Genomic DNA, 26,718 nt, shown 5'->3' on the forward strand with positions numbered 1-26,718 from the left:
TTTGGGCGAACCATTCAGTTCGTTCGAATCCCGGACAGGAGACTTCGACAAGGTGGTGGACTTTCGTACCTGCTGTTCAACATCGCGCTTGAAAGTGTCATGTGGAGAGCCGGATTTAATAACCGAGGTACGATTTTCACAAGATCCATCCAATTTGTTTGCTTCGTGGATGATATGGATATTGTCGGCAGAACATTTTGAACGGTGGCAGACCTGTACACCCGCATGAAACGTGAAGCGACAAAAGTCGGCTTTTTGGTGAATGCGTCAAAAACAAAGTACATGCGGAACCGAGCGCGACCGAGCATGCCTAGGAAGCAGTGTTGCGATAGACGGGTATACTTCTGAGGTGGTTGATGAGTTCGTTTACCTCAGGTCCTTGTTAACGGCTGATAACAACGTTGGTCGTGAAATACGGAGACGCATCATCAGTGGAAGTCGCGCCTACTATGGGCACCAGAAGAAGCTGCGATCAAGAAATATTCGCCCCCGCCCCCGCAGCTTACTAAGCTCTACGGCGAACTTTGTATCCAGATGGTGGCGAAAACCGGAAGGATGCGTTGGGTAGGGCATGTTGCAAGACTACCGGACAGCAACCCTACAAAGATGGTGTTCGCGTCGAATCTGGTTGGTACAAGAAGGTGAGGAGCACAGTGAGCGAGGTGGCTTGATCAGGTATAACAAGAAATGGAGAGCGTTGGCCAAAATTGAAGTTGGTGGGACAGAGCCATGGACCGAGTAAATTGGCGTATCATCGTTTACGAGATTTTATCAAACAAATTGATGTAACACCAAGTAAATAAGTAAATAGGATGAGCACACGAGACATCATCCTGCTTTATTTTTTGCTCCCTTTATACAAATTTAGACGTTTTAAACCTAAGAAAGCATATATTTCCAAATTAGAATCAACTGTTTAAAAACAATTGAAATTTATGAAAATGTGACCAAGTCAAATCACACTTCACGATATTAGTTGAAATTGCATGATCAATTTACGCGTGTCAAAAAAATCCGTGTATCAAACGAAATTGTGATAGGGTAATTTTCCTATTATTGCGGTATTCCCTATTATTGCGGTATAAGAATTAAACCGTCATTATTAATCGAAAACTCTATTTTCTATAGATATTATTGAAGATGATGAAAACTTATAGTATTCCCAAGCTGTGCTAGATAAATGCTTTGAAAACTAAACGATTTTGATCGTTGGAAGAACAGTTTTAAATGATGCATCAAGAAAAGCCTATATTTTTAACCAGTCCCTCTATCTACGGACGGGTATTCATAAGCGTGAATTTTTAAGTTTAGAACTAAAACAATTATATGCAGCGGGTATATCAGTTCAGTATGGATGTACCGTTTTGATTCATATTACGGACAGCTTCAAATTCCGGACACTCTCGTTTGTATGGGAAACATTTCACACGAAATGTTTCAATTTTCGCCGTCCAAAAGTTCTCATTTTTGAGGCTCGTTTTATTAGGTTTTTTCCATAAATATCATTGCAAATTTATAATGCCCAACTACCTTAGACGTCTCTTAAGTGGTTGAACGATTTCAATTGATGATTAGACTGTTCCATTAATGATTATCATGAGCTGTCCGTAATTCGAATCAAAGCGTCCGGAATATGAGGCAAAAGTGAGGGAGCGTCCGGAATAAGAATCATGAAAAGGTCACACGTTTTGAATTATTAAAAATTATTCAAGTTGCGGATGCGTATTCTTTACCCACCATCCGAAAGTTAAGGGCTTCCGACGCTCGATAACACTAAAAAATCATACAGAATGATTTATTTTGTATGGTCCAAGCTGGGTTATACTTCACTAAGGCCTTAAGTGTCCGTAATATGAATCAAAACGGTAGTTACATGATAGATAAAAGTTGTATATTTTTGAGAAAAAGCATATACCGCAATAATAGGACAATGAATATAAGAGTGGTTCAAAAAATCGTTTTTGCTCCACACCGCTAATTCGATTCTAGATCAAATTCTCCCAAAATTTGAGCTCATTCGGATGAAAATTAAGGCTGCACAAGCCCTTCAAAGTTTATATGGGAATTACTATGGGAAAAGCAAGCAAATCATTCAACTGGTCAAAGTATTAGCTCATGTGCTCTTGGGGACTAGAGCTACATTGATAATGTAAGATTCATTCATCAGCTACAACTTTGCCGAAGACCGTTTTCAAATCGGATGCCTCAGTAATTAGTTATTGATTTTTATATGAGTTGTAAAACTTTGGCTATAATTTTTGGGCTGATCTGCAGGCATCCCTGGATATATGCAGAAAAACATAGTAGCCATGATTTATGTGTGCTATCTTTCGCGGCAGGTGCAGCAATGTTGCCTGTTCAGAAGATAAATGAGCACTGTAGAAGAATTTGCGATTGGATATAAATCAATAACTAATTACTGAGACGTCCGATTTGAAAACGGTCTTTGGCAAAGTTTTTTTTTTTGCTTTATTAACGAGATTTTTAGCCCTGGGCTAGTTCATCTCGGGACCAACGGCTGTACTTCCCTTCCGAAGGAAGTCGTCACTATAACTTCTATGTCATAAGTGACTATCTCGGGGATGGGATTCGATCCCAGGTCCTCGGCGTGAGAAGCGTTTGTTCTAACCACTACACCAGGTCCGTCCCCTATATTTGGCAAAGTTGTAGCTGATGAATGAATCTTACATTGTCAACGTAGCTCCAATCCCCAAGAGCATATGGGCAAATACTATGACCGATTGACTGTTTTGCTTGCTTTTTCCATAGTAATTCCCATATAAACTTTGAAGGGCTTGTGCAGTCTCAGTTTTCATCCGAATGAACTCAAATTTTGGGAGGACACTCAGAATTCAATCCTGAATCGATTGAGCGGTGTGGAGCAAAAACGATTTTTTGAAAAAAAAAATTGTGGTTATATTTGGGTCAAAAAATTCATTTTCAATATAATCACAAGTGGTCTCAGATGAAAGAACCTTGCCTATTTACATTAACATTGTCCAGCTGGTGTCTGGCCATTTGGCCGATCGCCATTTGGCCAAATGCCGTTTGGCCGAATGCAATTTGGCCGAATGCCATTTGGCCGAAAGGGTCATTCAACCTTTAGTTCAGCACGAAGCTGTGAACAACAGCGTCAAGAATCTGAGGTGATGATTGAATCGCCACTGGATTACCAACGGTGTAATAAGGTTTCAAGTGTTTTTAATAATTTCATCAGAAATTTTTCGTACTTTTAAACAAAGGCTATTCTTTCGAATTATACTGGTTCCATTACCATCGGTAATAGTTTAGCTTATATTTTAATTGGGAGTTTTTCCTTCTTTAAATAATCGGTAGTTCTTTGTAGTTGTACTGATGAAATGATTATATGCATTACACTTGCTTAAATTTTCATAAGATATTTTTCCTTCTTTTGATCATAGGGTTTTCTTTCAAGAGAGAAATATTTTCCATAGTTATTGGAATTACAGCTTATAATAAGTTTTATTCAAAACGTCTTTTTTTAGCTCAAGGGTTAACTTAGGTGAGATGTTATTCTCCTCCAAGATTAAGATTACAACATGAGAACTGAACACTGCACCGTTGCTTGAGTATAGCAATTAACGACTCGACGAACACCTACGTCAATGAAGCACACTGTTTCTCCATTTTGAAAAGAAGAAGCCAAGACTTGTTGATGCCAGAATTATGACATATATTACTTAGTACGGTTTGAGAGATCGAAGCAAGCCGATCAAGCAGAAGAACGAATAAGTTTTAAACCGTTTTAATCACTGTCAAAAGCTAACTACAGACGCGATGCCAAAACATCTGCTGGTAGCTATCACCGCTGGCATCGAAGTGAACAACTGCTTACATTTAGGATCTTTCAGCACTGACTGTTTCTTCAACTAACACTTAAAAGCTTATGTATATCAATGATGATTTATCTTTTTTATGAATAAGCTGAGTAAATTTATTGGAATTCATCATAAATCCATGCTAAATGTAGTTCACTTTTGTTTTCAATTTCGTCTAAACGGCATTCGGCCAAATGACCATTTCGGCCAAACGGCATTCGGCCAAATGACCCGGAACCGTCCAGCTACAATGGAAGAGGAGACGAAACCGGCAGAAAATCATTCGATTCTGTTAATATGTTTTCGAATCGTAACATAAGGTAATTAATTAGTTTTCTTTATAGATATGTTCAAAATTACAAAAACTGACAGTACCGTGTAGTGTCTATAACATGGAGGGAGCATAATTTTAATGCCAGAACATTGTGTGACATTGAATGTATACTGAATGTAATAAAATCTTTGATTTTTGGTAAGGTACCGTGGGGCAAGTGGGATTCAGTTAACATAGTTGGGAATCTCCAAATTCTAGAGACCTTAAATTAAAACAAATGAGGTCGTATATATTTTTTAGCTTGACTCCCACCAAAAATGAGCAGTATACTGAAATTGATTTTTTTTTTGTAAAATTGAAGAAAAAAGTACAGAAAAAGTTTTTGAAAAACGTCTCCTTACTTTTTACTTGCCCTACAGGTGGGGAAAGTGAAAAGTTTATCGTTTTGAACAATGAATTCAAAAACAACCAGTTCAAGATTTCTATTACCTTTAACATTTGTCCCAATGAACAAAACACGTAAACAAAGAAAATTTTATTCTTGTTACTTTAATTTTCTTCTGTTCAATTATGTTTGTTGAAATGAATCGACAACATTATAACTGCAACATTTTCAATGTTAGTTCTTACATTATGGGACAGCAATTACATTTCTGCACCGCCCGGTTTTTGTTTTTAAGAAAATCGCATATGACGTCGGATAACTCTTCAAAAGAAATCAAACGGAATCCTTCAATAAAGCATTTAGAAACTTTTTTATGTGGATACACCTATACCCCATTTTTTATGTTTTGAACTAGCTTTACATAGACATTCCTCAAGTTGTTCGTGCGTTCTCTTATATTGGAACGTTGCAATCAACGTCTTCCTTTTAATCGGCTATCCGAAGTAAACATATTAATATCGTAATATTTGGCAACCTTTTTTTAGAGATGTTCCATGATTTGGCCATGGTAATAGCATTTAACGCTTTGAGTATAGTGTTTCTTGAATTATCAACACGTTCTGTTGTTCTATGATAATTGTGAGCCTTGTATAATTATAGCTACCTTAAGAGATAACACAAATTCAATCTCTAATGAGAAACTTTTCACTTGCCCCACGTGATTAGAAAATTGACAATTTAGTTATTTTTAGGTCTATGTCGAATTAATTCTAAAAACTTTTTTTATTGCTGTTTAAAACTGCCAGGGGACAACTTAGAAATAGTACAGAAAATTATTTTCCTCAACTTTTTTCCACTGAAAATATTATGATAAGATTGCACGCCGCTAACTTGCTACGAAGTAATAGTTGACAGGTTAACAATATTTCGCTCTATTATGCAATAATGGCTGAAAAATCTAAGAAATCTCTTACCCATCGTAATGTTCTCAATGGCCACAAAGGATTACGCATGATTTTAAATTACGTTAATTCACATTTTCAGTAAAATATACAAATTATTTTCACTTACCTCATTCACCCACTTGCCCTACGGTACCTTATACCGCAATAATAGGACGGCACTACCGCAATAGTAGGACGAAATACCGCAATAATAGGACAGAAGAAGAGCTTCAGAGTTATGTTAAAAAATGTACACACCGAAAAAATTTTAGATTTACACGTAACGTAAGTTTAGCTTTAATCATGCAAAGCTATTTCTCATGCATTATTCAATGATAAAACCTACAAGCACATCTATTATATACAACATTGCTAGCAAAATCTTTAATATTGGACACGAAACGTCTTATCTTAAAGAATGTTGCATGCAAAACGGCTCGGTTTACATGATTTTCACGCTGAAAATTCAATGATAAATAATGCACATCAAATAGCAAGCCGTCAATTTATCCATGTGCATTATATATGACAGAATATTCAGCATAGAATCATGTAAACCGAGCATTCTTGTTTGCAATTTCACTTTCTAGATGCAAGAAGGCATGCAATATTGGCGAATGTTGGATAGAAGATCATGAAATGTTTCAGTTTCTCTCAAGATTGCAAGCATTTTCGAATGCAATGAGACAGTTTACATTATTAATCATTGAATATTCAGTTATAACTCGTTTAACATGATTATCAATAAAGTTTACGAGTCACGTAAATTTAAGATGTTTTTGCTGTGTATGTTTGATTCCAAAATTTACTTTTTTACTTCACTATACTCCAGATAAAGGATAGTTTTAACAGTTCAAAATGCAAAACACTACAATATTTAGGTTTTGGACACTGGAATACGATTTTAACTTTAACACCGTGCTTAAGTCCTCCATAATAGGACGGATACCCTAAAGAATAGATGCTGTTCATAACAATTTAGCTTCATTCTGTGCTCCGCGATCCAAACAGCCTTGAAACCCCCGGGAATTACAATGAAGGATATATCGTTACAAACTGTAACAAACATAGGTTGATCGATTCGGCACTTCTTATTATCGATATTCGACTTTTTCGCGTTTTTTTTCAATGGCCTTCGTAATGTCACGTTTCACTCAAAAATTTCAAGTTAAAGATGCGGTGGGTGTCATAAACGAAAATTCCCAGACAACGAAAATGTACGTGTAACGAAATCACCTGGAGGCTCTGTATGTGCAAAATTTCACTTATAAGATGTCGCGAAAAGGCCTTCTACATACAAAAGTGGAGGCGTTATACGTGCATATAATATGAGATGAATAATAGCATACAATGCGAGAGTGTAAATTTTCTACCGAACTAACCTGTGATCTTATGCGGCTTAACTTATGATAACGAATGTTGATTTGACAGCTGCTACGGATTGATCCGATTTTCTTTGTACGATTGTACGGGGAGACACAAAATGTAGAAATGAACTCAGAAATAAAGCGTTTTATGCGAGAAAACTCATCAATCGGACGATTATATCCACCGTGTTTTGCGGTTTTGATGTAATTTGTATTAATAAACGATTTATTACGTGAACTTTCATGCGACTTTTGGTTGTCTGGGTTATTTCGTGAAATATGTGAAACTACATTAAATGTCGTAAACCTAAATCCTGCTTACGTCCATGATAGCACTAACTTAAACAATTTGACTTTTGACCTAGCTGGACCCTTAGAACTTCAACAGAGGTCAAACTGATCAATTATACAGAAACACCCGAAGCTATGTTTCAGTTGATCCCATCACATGCACACTTCCCTTCAAATATCTCAATCAAAGTTGTCCCACTTCCTTATCTCACATTTATTTCAATTGCAGTACTTGCAGCTACGGTTCGACAAAAGGATGCGACTGATTGGATCCATCCTTTTCACAATGGCTTCGGTATGTGCCTACTTAAAAAAAAACCTTTTTCGCATCCAATTTACAAACTTCGTTCTTGATGAATATTTCTAGATACTTTGGCTACCAATCGTGGTGTACGTTCCCGCTTTGGCATTTAATCAAGGTAAAATTGTTAAATTTTCTAAATCATTGCTCCATAATTCTCCATAACTATCATTATCTTCCTTTGACAGTGTCGGGAGTGAATATTCACGTCATCACGCCCATTGTTTGCTTGGTGTGCATTTTCTACACTAGTGTGGTGAGTTGTTATGAAGAGTTATTTCACGATTAATTTAAGTCTTAATCCAACTTTCCTGATTTCAGGGTGGACTTAAGGCCGTTGTTTGGACTGATGTGATCCAAACATCGATCATGGTTGGAGCAATGATCATCGTCATCATCAAGGGAACATTGGATGTGGGTGGCCTTGGAGTGGTCATTGAACGGAACTCATTGGGCCAACGATTTGACAAACCAGAGTAGGTTCCATACAATTCAAGACAATTTTTAGTTTGATCATTTTTATATTATTCAAATTGTAGCTTCAATCTGGATCCCACCGAAAGAAACACATTTTGGAACTTGTTCATTGGTGGTACATTTTTCTGGACGTCCACAAATGCAACCAACCAGAATATGATCCAGCGCTATCTTTCTTTGCCTAGTTTGAAATCAGCTCGGAAGGCATTATTGCTGTTCCTCATCGGAACGACTGCAGTACTTTCACTTTGCTGCTACAACGGGCTGCTAATCTACGCCATGTACCACGACTGTGACCCCTTAAGTACTGGTCTAGCTAAGGCAAAAGATCAGCTGGTGCCCTTGCTAGTGATGGAAGTCTTGGCCATCTATCCCGGTCTTGCTGGACTGTTTGTAGCTGGTATTTTCAGTGCCGCTCTTAGCTCACTGTCTACCGCCCTCAACTCACTATCCGCAATTGTACTGGAAGACTTTTGCAAACCGTTCGTAAAGCGTCCTCTGTCCGAAATCCAAGTGCGATATCTTATGCGAGTGACCGTGTTGATCTTCGGAGCCTTGGCCGTGGTGCTGGTGATGGTCGTAGAAAAAATGGGAGCAGTTCTACAACTATCGATGAGTTTGGGACCTGTAACTCTCGGACCCCTGTTCGGACTTTTCGTCATGGGAATGTTCTTCCCTCGAATCAATGGAACGGTAAGTCGATTAAGATTTCAAGTTTTCAGAATAAGATCCTCATGAAACTCGTTAAATTCCAGTGCGCCATAATCGGAACAATCGGAGGACTTGCCACCATGTCGTACATCGTCATCCGGTCGCAGATTTCCATAGCACTCGGAGAAATGGTGTTTGCCGAAAAGCCAGTTACCGTGGAAGGTTGCGCGTATGATTTCACTCCCCTGAACCGGACAGTTTCGTTCCCTCCGGATGGTTCAGGTACCCACGTGGAAAAGTCGCTTCACCACGTGTCGTTCCTTTACTACACGCTGATAGGGTCCCTGGTTCCGACAGTCATTGGCTATTTGAGTTCGATCGTTATGAGCTTCACTGTGGGTCTGAATCCCGAAGATCAACACGTGGACCCCCAGCTGCTGGCACCGTTCATGCAAAAGTACTATCAACCGAGCAAAGTGAGAAACATGGCGGAGGTCATACACGAGTTCGAGACGAAAGACATTCAGCTTTGAGCGAATGAAAGCTATAGCAACTGTGATTCGGTGTGAATGTGATTTTATTTTAAGCGAATAAAGTATACCGTGACTGGAGAATGAGCGAGCTTTCGAGCGATTCGTTGAGAGAAAGCCTTTTGGTTTTGCTTTGAAGCGTTTGTTACAAAGCTTTCCGTACTTTTCAGTATTTGCAGATGCGGTTCGACAAACGGATGCGAGTTTTTGGATCAGTACTCTTCATGGTGGCATGTGTAAGTAGTTCCGAATGTTGGTATGATTCGTTTCAATTTTCGATGAAATGTAATGATTTTTTATTGTAACAACCATATATTGTTTCAGTTACTTTGGATGCCTGTTGTAATTTATGTACCAGCCCTCGCTTTTAATCAAGGTAATTTAAAATTTTCCGATTTTCAAATTTGCAAGTCAAGTCCGAGAAGGGTGATGTAAGGAACCGGATCATACTCATATTTTTTTACACCCCCACTGGGTCGTAATGCCTGTTTCTCAGCTTAGTGTTCTTATGAGCACTTCCACTGTTATAAACTGAGAGCTTTCTTTGCCAAATTTTCCATTTTCGCATTCGAATATCGTCAGGCAGGCACGATAATACTTCATGCCTAGAGAAGTTTCTCAAAGGTTATTGAGCTGATATTTGGCTTCAAGGCTTCCATAATCCGATTACGGGTTGTTAAAATTTCCTTAGGGGTCATGCACAGATTACGTCACGCTCCGAGGGGGTCAAGCCAAGTGAGGGAATTATTACAAATATTTCGGAGGACTCATACAAAAAACGTGACGAAGGGGGGGGGGGGTGGTAAAAAAGTTGAAATTAAACGTAACATAATTTGTGAACAACCCCTTTTACACAGCTCGAATAACACAATAACACATGTAAATTTCCGAGGCATATAATGCACATAATTAGAGTGAGGGATATCATGGATATTTACTAAATATGTCATGTAAACTTCAATTACACTGTTCGACAAAAAAGTCGATCTGAATGCACAGAGACCGGACACCGCGGGCTTGAAAGTATAAAAATAAACAAAAATAATGGCGTTTTCAGAATGTTCGTGTTTGCCCCAGGTCATTTTTAAAATATACTTGAACTTTTAGCATTTTTTATTTAAAAATCTAATTTAATCAATAAACCGACACAGTGTTTTATATTCAGGACAATGGAATTCATGTGCCATACAATGTTTTCAACTTCAAATACAATATGAAGAGTTGTAATAAGATTTGCAGGGAGCTCTCCCCCCTTATTTTGTACCCTCCCCATTTTTAAAGTATCACAAATGATGGAATATTTGATATACAGGGGGTTGTCAAAATAACTGGAACAGGAAAAATTGGGCCAAATTTGGAATGCTGTAACTTTGACAAAAAATGTCATGAAATCCAGCAGGACCCGGTGTCATATAACAATATAACATAGTGGCATATAACAAATTTTTACATGATTTCAGATTTAAATTTACATGACATCATGTTTACATCGCATAAATCATACTGACATGACGTGTAGTCTGCATTATTCTTAACAGTGTAGTTCCTTGTCCAACGATGGCGATTGACACTGATTCAAAACGAATAGATATCGATCGCTATCGAAAAACACTGAATAGTTGACCGGGAAATGACGTAGCATTTTTTGTCAATTTTTGACACCCCTTCCTCCATCGTAGCCTATTTTTTGATACCCAATAAATGATTTGTCACAAAATCATAGGCTCCCTAAAATGCTACGTAATTTTTGAATGGTATAATGCGTCGTATTGAAGTGTTACTAACTGCAAAGTTGCAGATAATTCAGCCGAGAAAAACCTCCAATGCCAAAGTGAAACATGGAAGTGCCCAAGTAGTTCTTTGCCCATAAAAGCATAACTGGTCCATATGGAATAAGTAGGCATTGAAAACAGCCCTCAAAGTTTGAAATTTGTCTTCTCATATAAATGTTCATAATTTTCTCGTATATTTAAGGCCATAATCATTCAGCATCTCCGCCTATATAACTTATTTTGCTTCTATTGATCACCAAAAAAATATAAACTTGAACACAAATCACGTTTTGCAGCTGCTATTTGGTTTAAAAAATTCACATAGACTGTTTTGCCTTTATTTTCCAATATGGTACTGCACCAACTTTATAGTTTTACACATGTTCAAACAAAGTGTGATTATTTTTATATGCGTAATACAGTATATATTGTTTATTTATTTATTTATTTATTTATTTCGTCAATCAATAGTAGACTACACATTTGCTTAATTCTATGTTGTATTATATCTTAAGGAATTAAAATATTGTCTTAGCTTTGTTCGCGACATGGTCAGATCAATTTCTGTGCAATGCTGATTATAAAGAGACATCATTCGATTCATTGGGCCGAATTTTGCATAGTTAGTTCGATGATTATTTGATGCAAACAAATTCCGATTTCTTAACTGTCTAGTGGGCGTGTAGAAATTCAAACATGATAAAAGATTGGTGGAATCAATACGCTGCGATACAATATCATTGATAAATGAAATCATGGCTATTTCGCGACGCTTATTTAAGGTTTGAATATCGATAAGCATGCATCGAGCCTCGTATGACGGCAGTGGAAACGTTGTCCAGCCTAATTTGCGTAAGGCATATAAAAGAAATTGCTTCTGTACTGATTCGATTCTATCACCATGTATTTTTATATGCGGAGACCACACAATACTACAATATTCTAGAACTGATCTTACATAAGCAATGTACAAGGTTTTAATCGTATATGGATCCCGAAAATTGTAGCTAAAACGCTTAATAAAGCTCAACATATTGGTTGCTTTATGGATAATCGTATTATAATGATCAGTAAAGGTAAGTTTAGAATCTAATATGACACCTAAATCTCTAATCTTATCGCACTTTTGAACAATTTGATTTCCTAAAGAGACAGTAATCTGTGGTGTATTCCGTTTTCTGCTATATGTGATTAAATTACATTTTTTGACGTTTAATTAAAGTAAGCTTTTGCTACACCATTTATCAAATATACTTATTTCATTCAGATAAATGTCGCTATCTTTGTTGCTATTGATTTCCATATAAAGTTTCATATCGTCGGCATAAATCAGAATTTTAAGATGTTTAAGCACATATGAAATATCGTTAACAAATAATATAAATAACAATGGACCTAAATGCGAACCTTGGGGAACTCCTGATGTAACGTGAACAGGTTTAGACATTTTTCCCTCAAATCTAACTATTTGTTGGCGATCTGTTAAATAAGATTCAATCCAGTTGAGGAGTCTCATCGCAATTCCCATTTTATTGAGCTTGAAAATCAACATAGGAATGTCTAGTCTGTCAAATGCCTTACTAAAATCGGTGTAAAGTGCTTCGACGTGGTTACCTCTATCTATTGCATTCAAAGTGTAATTTACAAATTCCAAAAGGTTTGTTGTAGTAGAACGACCTTTATAGAAACCGTGTTGTGTATTCGTTATTCTATGTTTTATTTGGCTGAACACATTTTTATTTGTAATTGATTCAAATAGTTTTGGAATGGATGAAATAATAGCAATTCCACGATAATTTCGAACATCAGATTTTCTACCAGACTTGTAAATGGGTATGAGATACGATCTTTTCCATTCTTTTGGAAATCTGCTCATTTCAAGTGACTTGTTGAATAGCCAAAATAATGGTGCTGTAAATTCATTAGCTAAGTTTTTCAGTAAAATAGGTGGGATTCCATCTGGCCCTGATGTTTTGGTGGAATCTAAATTCTTCAGTCCTGTTAAAATGTCTTGTAAAAGTATTTGACTTACACCGATATCGCTTGTAAAATCAGGAAAATTAGAAAAATATTCAAAGTCACGATCTTTATCCGAAAAGTTAGTAAAAGTCTCTTGGAAAAAAGTAGCAAAAAGATTGCACATACCATCTGGATTATCAGCTGCTCTATCATCCAATGTCATTTTAGATGGAAAATTGTTAGACTTCATCTTCGATTTAGCATAATTGAAGAAATTCCTAGGGCAAGATTTTAAATCATTTTCTATTTTTGTGTTGTACTCTTCAAGCGCAGCGGATATTGCTTGATTAAGTTGGTTGACAATATACAAATAATTTTCTAAACTTTCTCGAGATTTTTGTTGCCTGTAAATTTTATGAGCCTTTTGCTTACGATTTATTAAACTACTTATTTGCTTATTAATCCAAACAGGGTTTTTCGACCCATTTCTACGACGTCTTCGCAATAAAGGAACTTCCATTTGAATAATTTCCGACAAAATTGAATAAAAATCCATCACTGTGATTTGTAAATCTCCCTGGTTTTTCAAAACGGATTGCCAATCTATTCTATTTAATTTTTGTTTAATTCCGTCATAATTAGCGTTTTTATAATCAAAGAAATTCTCAAAGTCACAGTTGTCAGAATTGTGATTATTGTGAACAAAAATTGAGTACTCAATAGCTGTGTGAAATGCTTCATTTTTCCATAGTGGAGAAACAAATTCATTCACACAGAAATCATCCATAATGTTTGAGAATAAGAAGTCCATATAACAGTTTTGCCGGTTTTTCACAATATACTAAAATTTCGGTAGCATTTGCTTCTGAAGAAGTTGATGGTAACACATCCCTTTGCATAACATTATTTGAAAGTTCAGATCTATTATTAGATACATTGTCATTATTTAAAATATTAACAACTAGTTGTTCATCAGCCACGATTGGATCGTCAGGGTCTACGTCTGAGGACTGCGTCAAGTTGATCGAAAACACGTTTTTTCACAGGAGCACGAGGAACAATGCTGCGAAAAGGAGTTTCTTAAGGCAGGACCAAACAACCAGTTCGAACTAGATGTTGAGCACGAAGGGAATGCATCATCGACAGGATACGGATTCAAAATTTCGCCTCTCTGAAATTTGATCCCACGTTGCTTAACTGGAGGCTTGGAAAAAGTCAGCTTTGCTGTTGCGAGTAAATCCTTATCCGAGGAAAGACTATTAGAAACCGCTCCATTGCTTCTGCGCTTCATGTTGCTATCGTTGTAGTTGAACCATTTTTGTGAAGTATTGTTTTTCATATTTTCGCGTTCATTTTTACTTCTGGTGTGCTTGGAGGGAGTTTTTGAAAAAATGGAGTTTGTTTTTCGATTGGTACTGTTGTTCAGACATGTTAGTTGCTATTAAAAAAGGTGTTGTCCCGAAAATCCATATGGGACAGTTAAGCTTGTATGGGCAGTTCTGTACCCTAATAGGATGACCACACCTACCGGATTAAACGGGAGAATGCCGTTCTCAATACCATATCGGACTGTCCAATCGTTCAATTGAAAATGCTCAATTTGTCCTGTGTTTTTGCAAATGAAGCACAGTCCTAAGCTATTTTTGCAAGTTCGGCATCCTAATCATGGATTTTTCTTGAAATTTCCCGTATGTAAAACAGAGCCAAACTTGATTTGTAAAAACCTCTCATTAAAATTATATATCATCCCCTTAAGCATAATATTTTACAAGAACTTTTTTGAGTTTGGGCATACGATTCTACATGAGTTAATGGAGATCAATTTATCATTTCTATATATAAGAATATCTCACATTACTGGACCCTAGAAGATTGTTATATTTTGAAGAATCGTAAGTGAGTACAACAAGTGTCCTAGTTCATCCAAAAACTTCCTGGAATATATACTTGTAATGTACTGGCGTATTCAGCGATCTTTCGATGTTTTTGATATGGCACATGCCCTTATCTATTCATAGCAGAAAAATGAGTATTGTTATAATTTTTGCCGATGTCCTAGGTCCTCCAAGGACTTCATCGAGTATAGGCTTTAGGATCTACAAGCATGATCAATGGTCTATAGATAGTTTTTTAATGGTACAGTCTTTTACCATTTATCTTAGTCATCGGAATATGTTATTGGTTTGTACGGATATTTTTGATCCTCCGAAGACTCCACTGAATATAGGCCTTGGGATACACAACCGTAATAAGTAATTCAGGCCAAATTTTTAAAATCTCCAAAGGTCCTTAACCATGCATGTGTGAAATGTATGTAGGCCTTAGGATCTACAAGCGTGATCAATGATCTATCAACAGTTTTCATCTATGGTACAGTCTCTTAAGCATTTATTTAAGTCATTGGTGTGTTTTGTTGGTTTTTACGGATCTTATTGAATACACAACGTAACAAAAATGACATTTTTGCATGTCTCAAGGATCAAATTATGTGTCTCTAGTAGGTTTGGGGTTGCTGTATCTGATGCCGCTCTCAGAAATGTTTCAGCATGTCACAATTTTTAGCTACAGATCACCAAAGTTGTATAAAACACTGTTTTCATTGCTGTTTACGTGAAATTTAAAGTATGTTCTGTCAAACTTTTTTGTGATCTAATCTACCAAAAGTGCAATAAGTTTAACTTTTATTTCAGATATTATTTGGTTGAAATCGTACGTTGAAATTCAGATTATATCGATTTTTTCAACATGCTTGCCATCTCCATAAACAATTCTTCGTGACTCTTGTATGGTCAAATTCAATACTTTCCTAAACCATAAAAAAGAACTTTGAGCTTCGAAAGTATTATAAACTTTGTTGATAATAATTGTTATACACATGAAGTTTGAATTCAGTGGCAAATTAAACGAATAAATTACCATACAATCTGTCAAACTTTCATGCAAGTTGGTTGAAATAGGCAATTTTTGCTTTTTCAACAGTCAATATCTCAAAAACTAGATGTGCTATGATATTTCTGAAAACGGCAATGAATTCAGCAACCCTTAATTTGGTAAATTGCGGTATTTTGGTGCTTGAGACAAAAACGTGTTCCGCAGTGATATAGACCCTGGGATGTATAACCGTAATAAGTTATTTAATAAGTCCCTAACCATTCATGTGAGTAAACGGTGTATTGTATTGATTTGTGTAGATGTGTTTGGTCTTCTAAGATCTCTATCAAATATAAGCCCTATGATCTACAAACGTAACCAATTATCAATATATAGTTCTTTTATATTGCGAAGGCCCCTAACTATCCGTATTAGTAAACGAAGAATTGTATTGAGTTGTGTCAATGCCAAGGGACTTCCAAGAACTCCACGGAATATAGGCCTGAGTATCTACAAACGTAAGTAGTTTATATTGACACTTAGTTATGGTATATAATCTTAACTCTTCATATAAGCAAATGTACTGATCTGTACTGATGTTCTTGAATTTACTTCGTTAAAAAGTGACATCAATTGAATTTGCTTAAGAAGAGAATTGGTTAATTGAAATTTTAGTGAATTGGGTTCCAAAATGGCGTGGGACATCGATTTTTGCCATCCCCCCTTCGTGTCCGTTCAGGAAATACTCAAATTGTAAAGATTTTCAACGATTTTCGCCAACCGGAGGACATTCCATTACATAATTTGCAACATAATTGTCTAAACTCAATTTACGCACTTCGTTAAAAAGTAACGTAAATTGAATTTACTTCGTGAAAAAATGACGTAAATTGAGTTAGCGTAAAAAAATACTTCGTAAATTGAGGTTTTAAGTACCGTAATCCGGGGGAACATTGATCATTTTTTTGAATATTTCTCAAATTTTTCGTTTGAAAATGCAGATATTGCAAGCTTTATATTTTTAAAACAAGTACTGCCACCCATAGCTCGTGACTATATACTACATTTTGTTTTTTGAAAGATTTAAGCATGTTTAAAAAAATGTTTTAAGTGATTTTTTGATTTAGCTGATATGGGGTAACATTGATCACCTATGTAAACAACGTTCGGTTATACTGAAAATGTCGTTACTTACTTAAACCATGGCCCCTGAAGCCGAATATGAAGGTCAAACGCTTACAAGTCATTTACTTTTTGAGTTATTTTAAAATTAAAAACACTTCGAACCACGGAATACGCCTAAAGGTAGGCAATTTCCTAAGGGAATTCTATATTCTTTACAGTAATTCGTTAATATTGCCTAATTGAGCATACTTATAAAAATTTTGACAACGGAATCGTTTTTAGCGATGCCATTTTTAGTAAGAACCGCATTTTCCTTGCTCATATCATTTGCAGAACTTATGTGAGACATGAATCTTTGGTAATGTCATCCTTAACCTTTGAAATCATTGTTTCGAAAAGTTTACAAATTTACGCATAATGTAAACGCAATTTTCGCAAAAACCCTCACTTACATTACCTTATGAATATAAGAAAGAGAAGCACCATTCGTGATTTGGAAATGTTCCATCAATAAATGATGATACGAGCTTTTTACGAGATGAGTCATTCCGATCAATGTTACCCCGCTGATCAAAGATACCCCGGATTACGGTATTTATAAAGTATTACCGCAGTGGCATACTTACTGGATTGGGCATAGCCATCAATTTTTTGGTTCGGATTCCCTTACAATTGCTGACATTTGCTTCAGTGAAGTGAAATATGAATTGTAAATATTTGGCTTTGAAATAAGGCCCTACTTGTGAAAATAACGCAAGCGTGGTAAAACCGACCACTGCTGATGGGGTAAGACCGCCACCCCTTATTTATACCAACTAAAATGTCTAAACCATTTTTAAAGTTGTAACTTCGTTGTCCATTATTATTCAAGTAAAATTAAATCAATTTTGGTAAAAATACAAGCCAAATTCAGATATTTTTCCAAAATATTAGTTTCTTAAGATGATCTCAGTATTGTGAATTAGTTAACTCTAAAAATGATTCAATATGCACGTTAATCAATGTACAATTCATAAAACATTATACTTTTTAGAATCACATGGAACTGATATATTTTTTCGAAAAATTTGGTCCAAAAATCGCAGTGGTCGCTTTTACCCCGTGGGTGGGCGGTTTTACCCCGTCGCTAAATATAATCATGATAAGAAATAACTTTTTAAAGCCTCAAGAAACAAATAATTTTATACAAATACAACATATTTTTATATTTTTTGATCCTGCCCAAGGCTTCAAACATCGACATGCTGCGTCGAAAAAGGATTTATTGATTCTTGATTTTGACACGTGAATTAAATTGATAAGGCGGGCGGTCTTTCCCCGTCTTCCCCTAGATGTCCATTTGGCAACATTTTTAAGATTAGAACACTTATTTTCAGGTCTCCTGCCAAATGCGATCTTATGGGTTGGCCATAGTAGACGTAATATGCAAATTAAAAACCTTTGGAAGTACGGGATTTTATTTTCGCTTTGCTTCTTCTTGCTTGGCATGGCATCCTCACTGGGACAGAGCCTGTTTCTCAGCTAAGTGTTCTTATGAGCAATAGCACTGTAATTAACTGAGAGCTTTGTATGCCAAAGTGGCCATTTTCGCATTCGTGTATTGTGTGGCAGGTACGATGATACTTTATGCGTAGGGAAGTCAAGTCCATTAGGAAAAGATCCTGGACCTACCGGGAATCGAACCCAGACACCTTCAGCATGGCTTTGCTTTGTAGCCGCGGACTTCAACCACTCGACTAATGGTAGATCTCAAATGATTTTGCTCTCGCTGAAGAGTTTATAAATTACAGTCACCCCACAGTTATGGATAGCACACAGATATGGATCAGAGATGGATTAAAACGGGAATATCTCGTCAAATAGAGTTGTAATTATGCAGAACACATTTTTCCTACGTGAACCATAGATCTGTACAGCATCGAAATTAATTGTAATATGCTCAAGCATTTTTCTCCCGTTTGTAGTAAATAAAATGTCAATCGTATTCCCAGAAGCGTTGATTCATAACTGTGGGGCACTAAACACCATACCACAGTTATGAATCAAAGATAAGACGATTCCGAAACAAACGCCAAAAAGTATGCTTTCACTAGCACACCATTCGATTACCTCGTAGATAAATTGCTGTTATAGGAGTTTGATCCATAATATGAGTCGATTTGATCCATAATACGGATCCTCCTCTCCCTCTGATCCACATCTGTGGGATGGACATCGTTTGAAATTTCTATCCAAATCGACACTTTTTCATACAAAACCGCGAATTTTGAGGTGTATTCTCAAAAACAACTATATTCTGCAGTACCAGGGAGGTTATTCTGTTTTATACAGCGTCATTTTGTTCTGAAAAATGACCCTTAGTTGATCCATAACTGTGGGGTGACTGTATTAAATTATCTTGCATGCAGCTGCGTAGGCAATTCTTTTGCTTTTCATGTGTTTAAGAAGAAGTTTTCACACACCCAGAATTTCAAATTTAGTTTTGTAGATATTCTAGAAGATGAAATTAGGTACCGTAAAACGGGGTATCTTTGATAGCGCGGGACCCACCACATACAGTCACCCACAGTTATGGATCAACTAAGCGTCAATTTTCAGAACAAAATATGATTAAAAATCATAGACGTTTTGCAGAACAAAATCACCACCAAGGCAGTGAAGAATACAGTTGTTTTCGAGAATATTGCGAGCGATTGTTTACGAAAAAGTGTCATTTTTTATAGAAATTTCAAACGTTGTCCTTCCCACTGATGTGGATCAGTAGGAGAGGAGGATTATGGCTCAAATCGACTTATATTATGGATCAGAGCACTATAACAGCAATTTATCTGCGCGGTAAATTAATGGCGTGTTAGTGAAAGCATATGTTTGGGGCCATCCATTAATTACGTAAGGGGTCATGGGGGGAGGGGGGGTTTGAGAATTCTTACGCGCCATACAAATTATTTTTATATTTCATACTAAAAATCTTACCATGGGAGGAGGGGGGGTTGAAAAACCGCCAAAAATGTCTTACGTAATTAATGGATCGCCCCTTTTGGCGTTTACTTCGAAACCGTCTTATCTTTGATTTATAACTGTGGTATGCTTTTCAATGCCCCACAGTAATGAATCAATGATTCTAGGAATATGGTTGACATTTTATTTTCTATGGACGGAAAATATACGTTTAGGTATAATATAATTGAATGCGATGTTGTATAGATGTATGGTGGTAAAATATGTTCTGCGTAATTGTAACTCTATTTGATGGGATATTCTTAATTTAATCCAACTTTGGTCCATATCTACGTGCTATCCATAACTGAGGGGTGACTGTACTAAACGAAATAAGATGATATATGGTGATCAGTTAAGCAAAACGAATGCAAAAGTAAAGAATGTTAGTCTTACACTTCATGTCAGAGCTATTTTCGAAACGTTTACAAACAATCTGTTCTACAGTCATTATTTGATGCAGTTACAATAGAACTGAAGTATGGTCTCAAATCTCTTAGCGAAAACGATTTTTAGAAACTGGGACCATTTTTTGATCTAAGTCAGAAATTTCCTTATAACGTTTAACGCCTAGAGGTATGCAATGCACTATAAATGTTACGCAATTCATTCTATTTTGTTCGATTTGTCAAAGTAACCCCAAAACAGAAAACCGACTTTCGATTATATGAAAAATTATGTATCCATTCAAAATAAATGTTTTGGCAATCTATCAACTGAAGTTGATAGCTAGGATCACAGTACTTGTTTTAAATATAAATTGTAATTCTTAGAAATAGCATGCATAAATATTCAAATTTTCTTCGAAAAAACTATCATAGTTACTGCGTTTTACGGTACCCCGATAGTTAGAAACATGGTTCAGACTCCCGGATTTGTAAAGCGGAACAATGAAGGCCATTTTCAATGTAGCCGGAAATGTCCTCTCACGAAGGGAACAATTGAAAATGTATGTTATTGGAATATACAATGATTGGATGAATGGATGATACTTTATGCCCTGGGAAGTCGAGAAAATTTCCAACCCGAAAAGATCCTCGACCGAAGGGATTCGAACCCACGACCCTCAGCTTGGTCTTGCTGAATAGCTGCGCGTTTACCGCTACGGCTATCTGGGCCCCATTGAAACATATTGGGCAATAATCAAACGGCATCTTAAGAAGGATGGAAAAGAAGCAAGCTCTATCGATTTTTTCAAGAAAATGTGGTCAGCAGTTCAAAAAGCAGTTCGAAAAGTTCCAAAAAAAGTTGTGAGGAATTTTATGGGAGGTATCAAAAGAAAAGTAAGAGCATTTTCCAGCAATGCTCAATAAATGTTCAAATTTATGTGAATTTGATCGAAATTACGTTGATTTCCATGTATTTTAGGTAAACTCATGAATTTGTTCGAAAATAAACAGTTTACTGTAAAAAACACGTGTCCACTCTCTTAAATGAACATTCCTTATATGGGGGTGTTATATGCAAATACCAAAAGATTTCAAAGATAACGATACTGAATGTTCACCAAAGTTGAAGAAAGTGTTGCGTGCTATACAGTCGGTCAAAACACAAATGTTATATGGCTGGTAACACTGTTCAAGAAGAATTAACTTTTGTTTAGCGGATATCTCAAGATCCTGACCACTTAGAATGATGCTTCGGCAAAGTTGTTCAGTAGCTAAAGCGCTATCATTATAAAAAACATTGAATTCGGAATATTGCCAAACAAAAAATTTCATGCTTGCTAGCACTGTCTGATAACAAAATCCCGAAGCAAGTTCCACATCTACTAGCGCTGCATGTTGGCAAAATCTTCAAGTCCTTGAGCTACTGAACAACTTTGTCGAAGACGCCATCTTCCTAAGTAGTCAGGATCCTGAGATTTCAGAAAAACAAAATTTCGATGCCCACTAGCGCCACCTAGTGGCAGAATTCCGCATTTCAATGGCTAACGCATATTACCCCATAATCTACTGAACAATTTTGCTGAACATCATTACCCTTTATTTTGATTACTTTTTAAGATATTGATCATTTATAAAAACGGTCGTTAATCTGAATTTCAGTCGTAAAAAGTGGTCGTAGAAAGAACCATCGCAAAAAGAGGTTGGAATGTATTACGTTTGAAGCGTTGATCCATAATTGTGGGGCATTGAAAACCATACCACAGTTATGAATTAGAGTCAAGCGTGTGGTAGAATAAGGGCGTAAGTCGCATGTTCGATTTCTCTTCATCGATATTCTGTTCTGTGAATGAAGGTGACAAGATGCGAGTCTGTCAGCCTATCTTCATCTTAGGACGCAAGATTGTATCGCTGCCAAGCGGTTTGAAGTGAAAAAATGCTGACAAACTTGCATCTTGTCACTTTTATTCACAGAAGAGAGGATCGATGAAGCGAAATCGATCATGCGACTTACGCCGTAATTCTAGCACACGCTTGAAATGATTACACGGAGACGGAATTCAACTCAATTTTGGGTTGTTTCAACGCAATTCCGTAGTTGAGCCCAATAACTTAATTTTGGCTAAATTTCCAAGGTCCCCACTAGGTAGTTTGGCTTTAATTCCATTAGAAAAATATACTCAATTTTGGGTTGATTTAACGCAAATTTGAGTTCTTTCGACCCAAACATAAGAAAAGTTGCATTTACCCAAATTTGGATTATTGGGCCAAAGTACCCCCATTGGGTAGATGCAGCTTTCTCTATTTTTGACAACATTCGTGTGGGAGAAAGAGAAAACCGAGAGATTTTGGGTTGAAACTATAATCGATATACTTAATTTTGGGTAAAGCTAACTCAAAAATTAGGTAAAAATATTTCTCCGTGTACGAAACAAACGCCAAAATGTATGCTTTCACTAACACACCATTCGTTTACCTCACGGATAACACAGCGTAAGAGAAATTTCATTTTTGCGTGTCTCAAGAATCAAATAATGTGTCTCTAGTGGATTTGGGTCTGCTGAATCTAATGCCGTTCTCAGAAATGTTCAAGCACGTCACAATTTTAAGCTACAGGTCGCCGAAGATGTATAAAACACTGATTTCATTGATGTTTACATCAAATTTAAACAATGGTTTATCAAAAAATATTATGATCTAATCTACCAAGCATGCCAAATAGAACTTTAACTACCATTTCAGATATAATTTGGTTGAAATTGCACGATGATTCAATTGAGGTTAAATCGATTTTCTCAACATGCTTGCAGTCTCCATATGAAATTCTTCGTTTCTCACATATGGAAAAATAAAATACTTTTCTTAACCAACAAAAAATAAATTTTGAGCATCGGAAGTATTATGAACTTTGTTGGTAAGTATTATTATACACATGAAGTTTGAGTTCTGAGGCAAATTAAGCATATAAATTGCCATACAAGCTGACAAACTTGCATGTAACTTGGCTGAAATATTCAAATTTAGCATATTCAACAGCCAATATCTTAAAAACTAGACGTGCTATGATATTTCTGAAAATGGCAACCCCTAATTAGGGGAAGAGGTGGTAAAATGAACACCTTAAGGAAATCATCTTGTTTCTGGTAGAAAACAAGTGTCTGGAACCAGAGATGGTCGAGTCTCGGGTTTGAATATATAAAAACTTTCGGGTTCGGTTTCGGGTCGGGTTTAAAAACTACAAAATTATCGGGTACGGGTCGGGTTCGGGCTTGAAAAAAGTCGGGTTTAGTCGGGTTTGGTGAGCATTATAAACATAGTAAACCAACCTGAAAGCTTCCCTATGTATCAGAAACAATGAATTTATTATCTATTCGAACTCAAGTTTCAATCGGGTTTTTCTTAGAAAACTTTTTCGGGTTTCGGATCGGGTTTGAACAGCGAAAATTTTTCGGGTTCGGGTCGGGTCCGGGTTTGCAGAAATAAAATAAGTCGGGTACGGGTCGGGTTCGGGTTTGCAAAATGTGAAACCCGACCATCTCTATTTGGAATCAGCGCGGAAGAGAGGATGTCTGGAAAATATTATCACTTATTTGTATGAACAAATGTTTTTCTCACCTGCAAGTCCAAACGTCGATTTGATTCCACGCACTTCATTATTAATAAAACATCAGAACATTGCTTTAACAACTCAGCCAAAAAATTTATTTTGTTCCTGGCTTCTACAACACAGATTTCGAATTCAAATCTGTAGTTTTATCAGTTGAAAATCAAATGTTTATCACTTTAATTTTGGCCAAATCAGAGAAATATACTGCGCTGCAGAACTATATCGATAATAGTTTAAAATTCTGTGGTTTTTCGTGCACTTGTTATGTACAATAAAATAAGCTTAAATTTCAATTGAATTTGTGTATGTTTAAACAAAAAATCCATAATAAAAATCAATTCAAATTCGCCACTTTATGGATTAACTACCCAAGAAACAATTCAGTGCAATTGATAAACATGTATGCTTAACTAGTGTTCCACAATAGCCGTGGCAGTTTAACAAGAGTTAATATTGTACAAAGCAACGAATAAATGTTGCATACAGTCTAAGCGGCGCTTTAGTTCCTCAATTTTATATCATTTCATAATTGATCGAATAAAAGTTTAAACTGTGGTGGCAATGTACATCATTAAATATGTTTTCAAAGTAATTGAAAAAGAGATGGTTTTGTAAAATAAGATGCTGTTGTTCAATATGTGGCACACAGAATAACAAGCACATTCAATGTTTAACAACATTTGCTTAGTAACTGTTCATAGCTTTAGTTAAATCACTTGATACTGCAATGATCTGATGTTTATAATATTTCGTACTTCCAAATCGAGATTTTTTTTCAGTAGTTTAATACTTACGTGCTCGGGCTTGTTACGAATCATAAGAATAAATCTCATTTTCTATGCACAGATGTTTTTTTAATTGACAATCACGCAACTAACAGATGATCAATGGATACACGACTACGGAACAATTTTTGCCTTAATAAAAGTTTATCTGCGCTGTTTTATCAAGCTATCCATTGTTTAATGATAGTCGTACCTAAAATGACATTATTATTCAAGTGTTATTCGCCCAAAAATGGAGAATCTGTTCAATAACAACTTTTTCATTGTACATGTTTGTTCAATGGGCTTACTTCGGCTATTTGACAGTAGTAACATTATAAATAGACTCTTCAATGTTTATACAACGTTTAAACCACCAGTTATCCATCGAATATCCAAAAATGCTTGTTCAGTGTTTGTCTAATACGGTTGTATAACAAGTAATTACTTAATTGTGGAAGAAAAGTTGTAGAAGTCAATATTACCCAACATCACCGTCATTCAAAATAAAAGCCCAAATACAGTATTCATTCAACCACATGTTTATATAAAGTGATTGTTCGTCTTTTATTGAACCGTAATAAAGCTGATAGCTTTGATAAGAGTTGTGTCTGAGACCTTGTCACTAACAAGGTTTAACAATGGTGTTTAGACGATGTTTGAACAACACATTTACGATAACCTGTTCGATAATCTTGCTGAATCTTTAAATACTGCTTTGAACCTGCTGTTGTGTGTAACCTTGGTTGGAGCAGTGGAAATGCAAGTGCCTGCAAATCGGAAGGTCCTGAGTTCGAGCCCCGGCATCACAACAATGTTTATTAATTGAAATTAAAAAAATCGTTCTAGGTACACAGATATGTGTATGGAATAAAGTGTATAAAAAATACGAATATTTTTCCTATATCTAGTTAAAATAAATGTTGAAGAAGCATCAAAGAAACTTCGTGTGGTACGTTTATACAATCAATTCTATAAATAAATATGGTAGCTATACCAGTCGCATAAAGCACCAAAACAGACTGTGTTCAGCATGTTTTCTGTTGAACTAATGCTGAACAAAGCCTACTATTTTGTATACCCGTGATCATAAGTAATAATGGCATCCATAACTTTTCTTCCACAATTAAGAAACAACACGTCATAAAATCCTGTTGCATAAACACTGAACAAGCATTACTTTATGTGCTATGGATACCTTGTGGTTGAAATGTTGAATAATCATTGCCATGGCTGCGTATAATCTTACTACTGTTGAACAGCCGAGGTAGGATTATTGAATAAACATGTACTATATAACATTGATAAAATGGTTGTTGTTGAATAGATTCTCCATTTCTGGGCGAATAAGGCTTGAATAATAGTTTCATTGTAACTAAGTCGATTATTAAGCAACTAATAGTTTAATAAAACAGCTCTGAGGAACTTTTCTTAAGGCAAAAATTGTTTCTTGGGTATATGAGCTAAAATTTTCAAAGGTTCTTTTCCTAATAGCAATGCATAAATCTGGGAGGCGATTCATGGAAATCAACTGTTTCATATCTCATCCATACTGAGCTGGGTCAGTCTATTTTTGGCAGATTACTACGGATTGCATGAGTTTCCAACATTTTTTCCAAACCAGATGTCGCCATCTTGGATTCCAAAATGGCGCCGGACATCGATTTTCGTCATCCCCTTGTTGTGCCAGTTCCGAAAATACCCATATTACATGGGTTTCCAACGGTTTTTCCCAACCGGAGGTCAATAATTTCCCACATAATTGTCTAAACTCAATATACGCACTGTGTAAAAAAAGTGATGTAAATTGAGTTTACTTCGTAAAAAAAGTGACTTAAATTGAGGTAGCGTAAAAAGACTTCATAAATTGAGGTTTTAGTGTAGTTTGAAATACACTCAAACGATCCCGCCCTACTTGACCTATATTGCTTAATCCAAGATTGACACCGATTTCTTGAATATAGAACATATATGTTTTTTAAACAAACGAAGTTGTATATATTTTGTGTTTCGAATTTTATGAAAGCTTTGCTTTTCAATGCAGTTATAGGTAACCATAAATAACCTTCTCTATTTTCAGTCACTGGAATAAACATCCACACGGTTACACCAATTGTTTGTCTGATTTGCATTTTCTACACAAGTGTGGTAAGCAATTTCATCAATTTCAATATACAT

The 26,718-nt window shown here is 36.1% G+C and overlaps 1 protein-coding gene across 3 annotated transcripts in view; it reads left to right on the forward strand.

Annotated features, from left to right (window-relative positions):
* The window catches only part of LOC5568638 (sodium-coupled monocarboxylate transporter 1), a 45,747-nt gene that overhangs the window by 17,648 nt on the left and 1,381 nt on the right, over positions 1 to 26,718 (forward strand). Inside the window, exons 4-9 of one of the 3 annotated variants that reach the window (XM_021851140.1) lie at positions 7,330 to 7,395; positions 7,468 to 7,519; positions 7,590 to 7,657; positions 7,723 to 7,877; positions 7,941 to 8,571; positions 8,634 to 9,145. In XM_021851140.1, the coding sequence (XP_021706832.1) occupies positions 7,330 to 7,395; positions 7,468 to 7,519; positions 7,590 to 7,657; positions 7,723 to 7,877; positions 7,941 to 8,571; positions 8,634 to 9,062 (1,401 nt within the window). In that variant the 3' untranslated portion in view covers positions 9,063 to 9,145. Of the gene's footprint in view, positions 1 to 7,329; positions 7,396 to 7,467; positions 7,520 to 7,589; positions 7,658 to 7,722; positions 7,878 to 7,940; positions 8,572 to 8,633; positions 9,146 to 9,229; positions 9,296 to 9,383; positions 9,436 to 26,620; positions 26,689 to 26,718 lie in introns of those variants that run through there. The other 2 variants (XM_001652433.2, XM_021851141.1) reach the window with 2 other exon arrangements.

The sequence above is a fragment of the Aedes aegypti genome, chromosome 3, assembly GCF_002204515.2.
Source record: "Aedes aegypti strain LVP_AGWG chromosome 3, AaegL5.0 Primary Assembly, whole genome shotgun sequence".
Taxonomy (NCBI): Eukaryota; Metazoa; Arthropoda; class Insecta; order Diptera; family Culicidae; genus Aedes; species Aedes aegypti.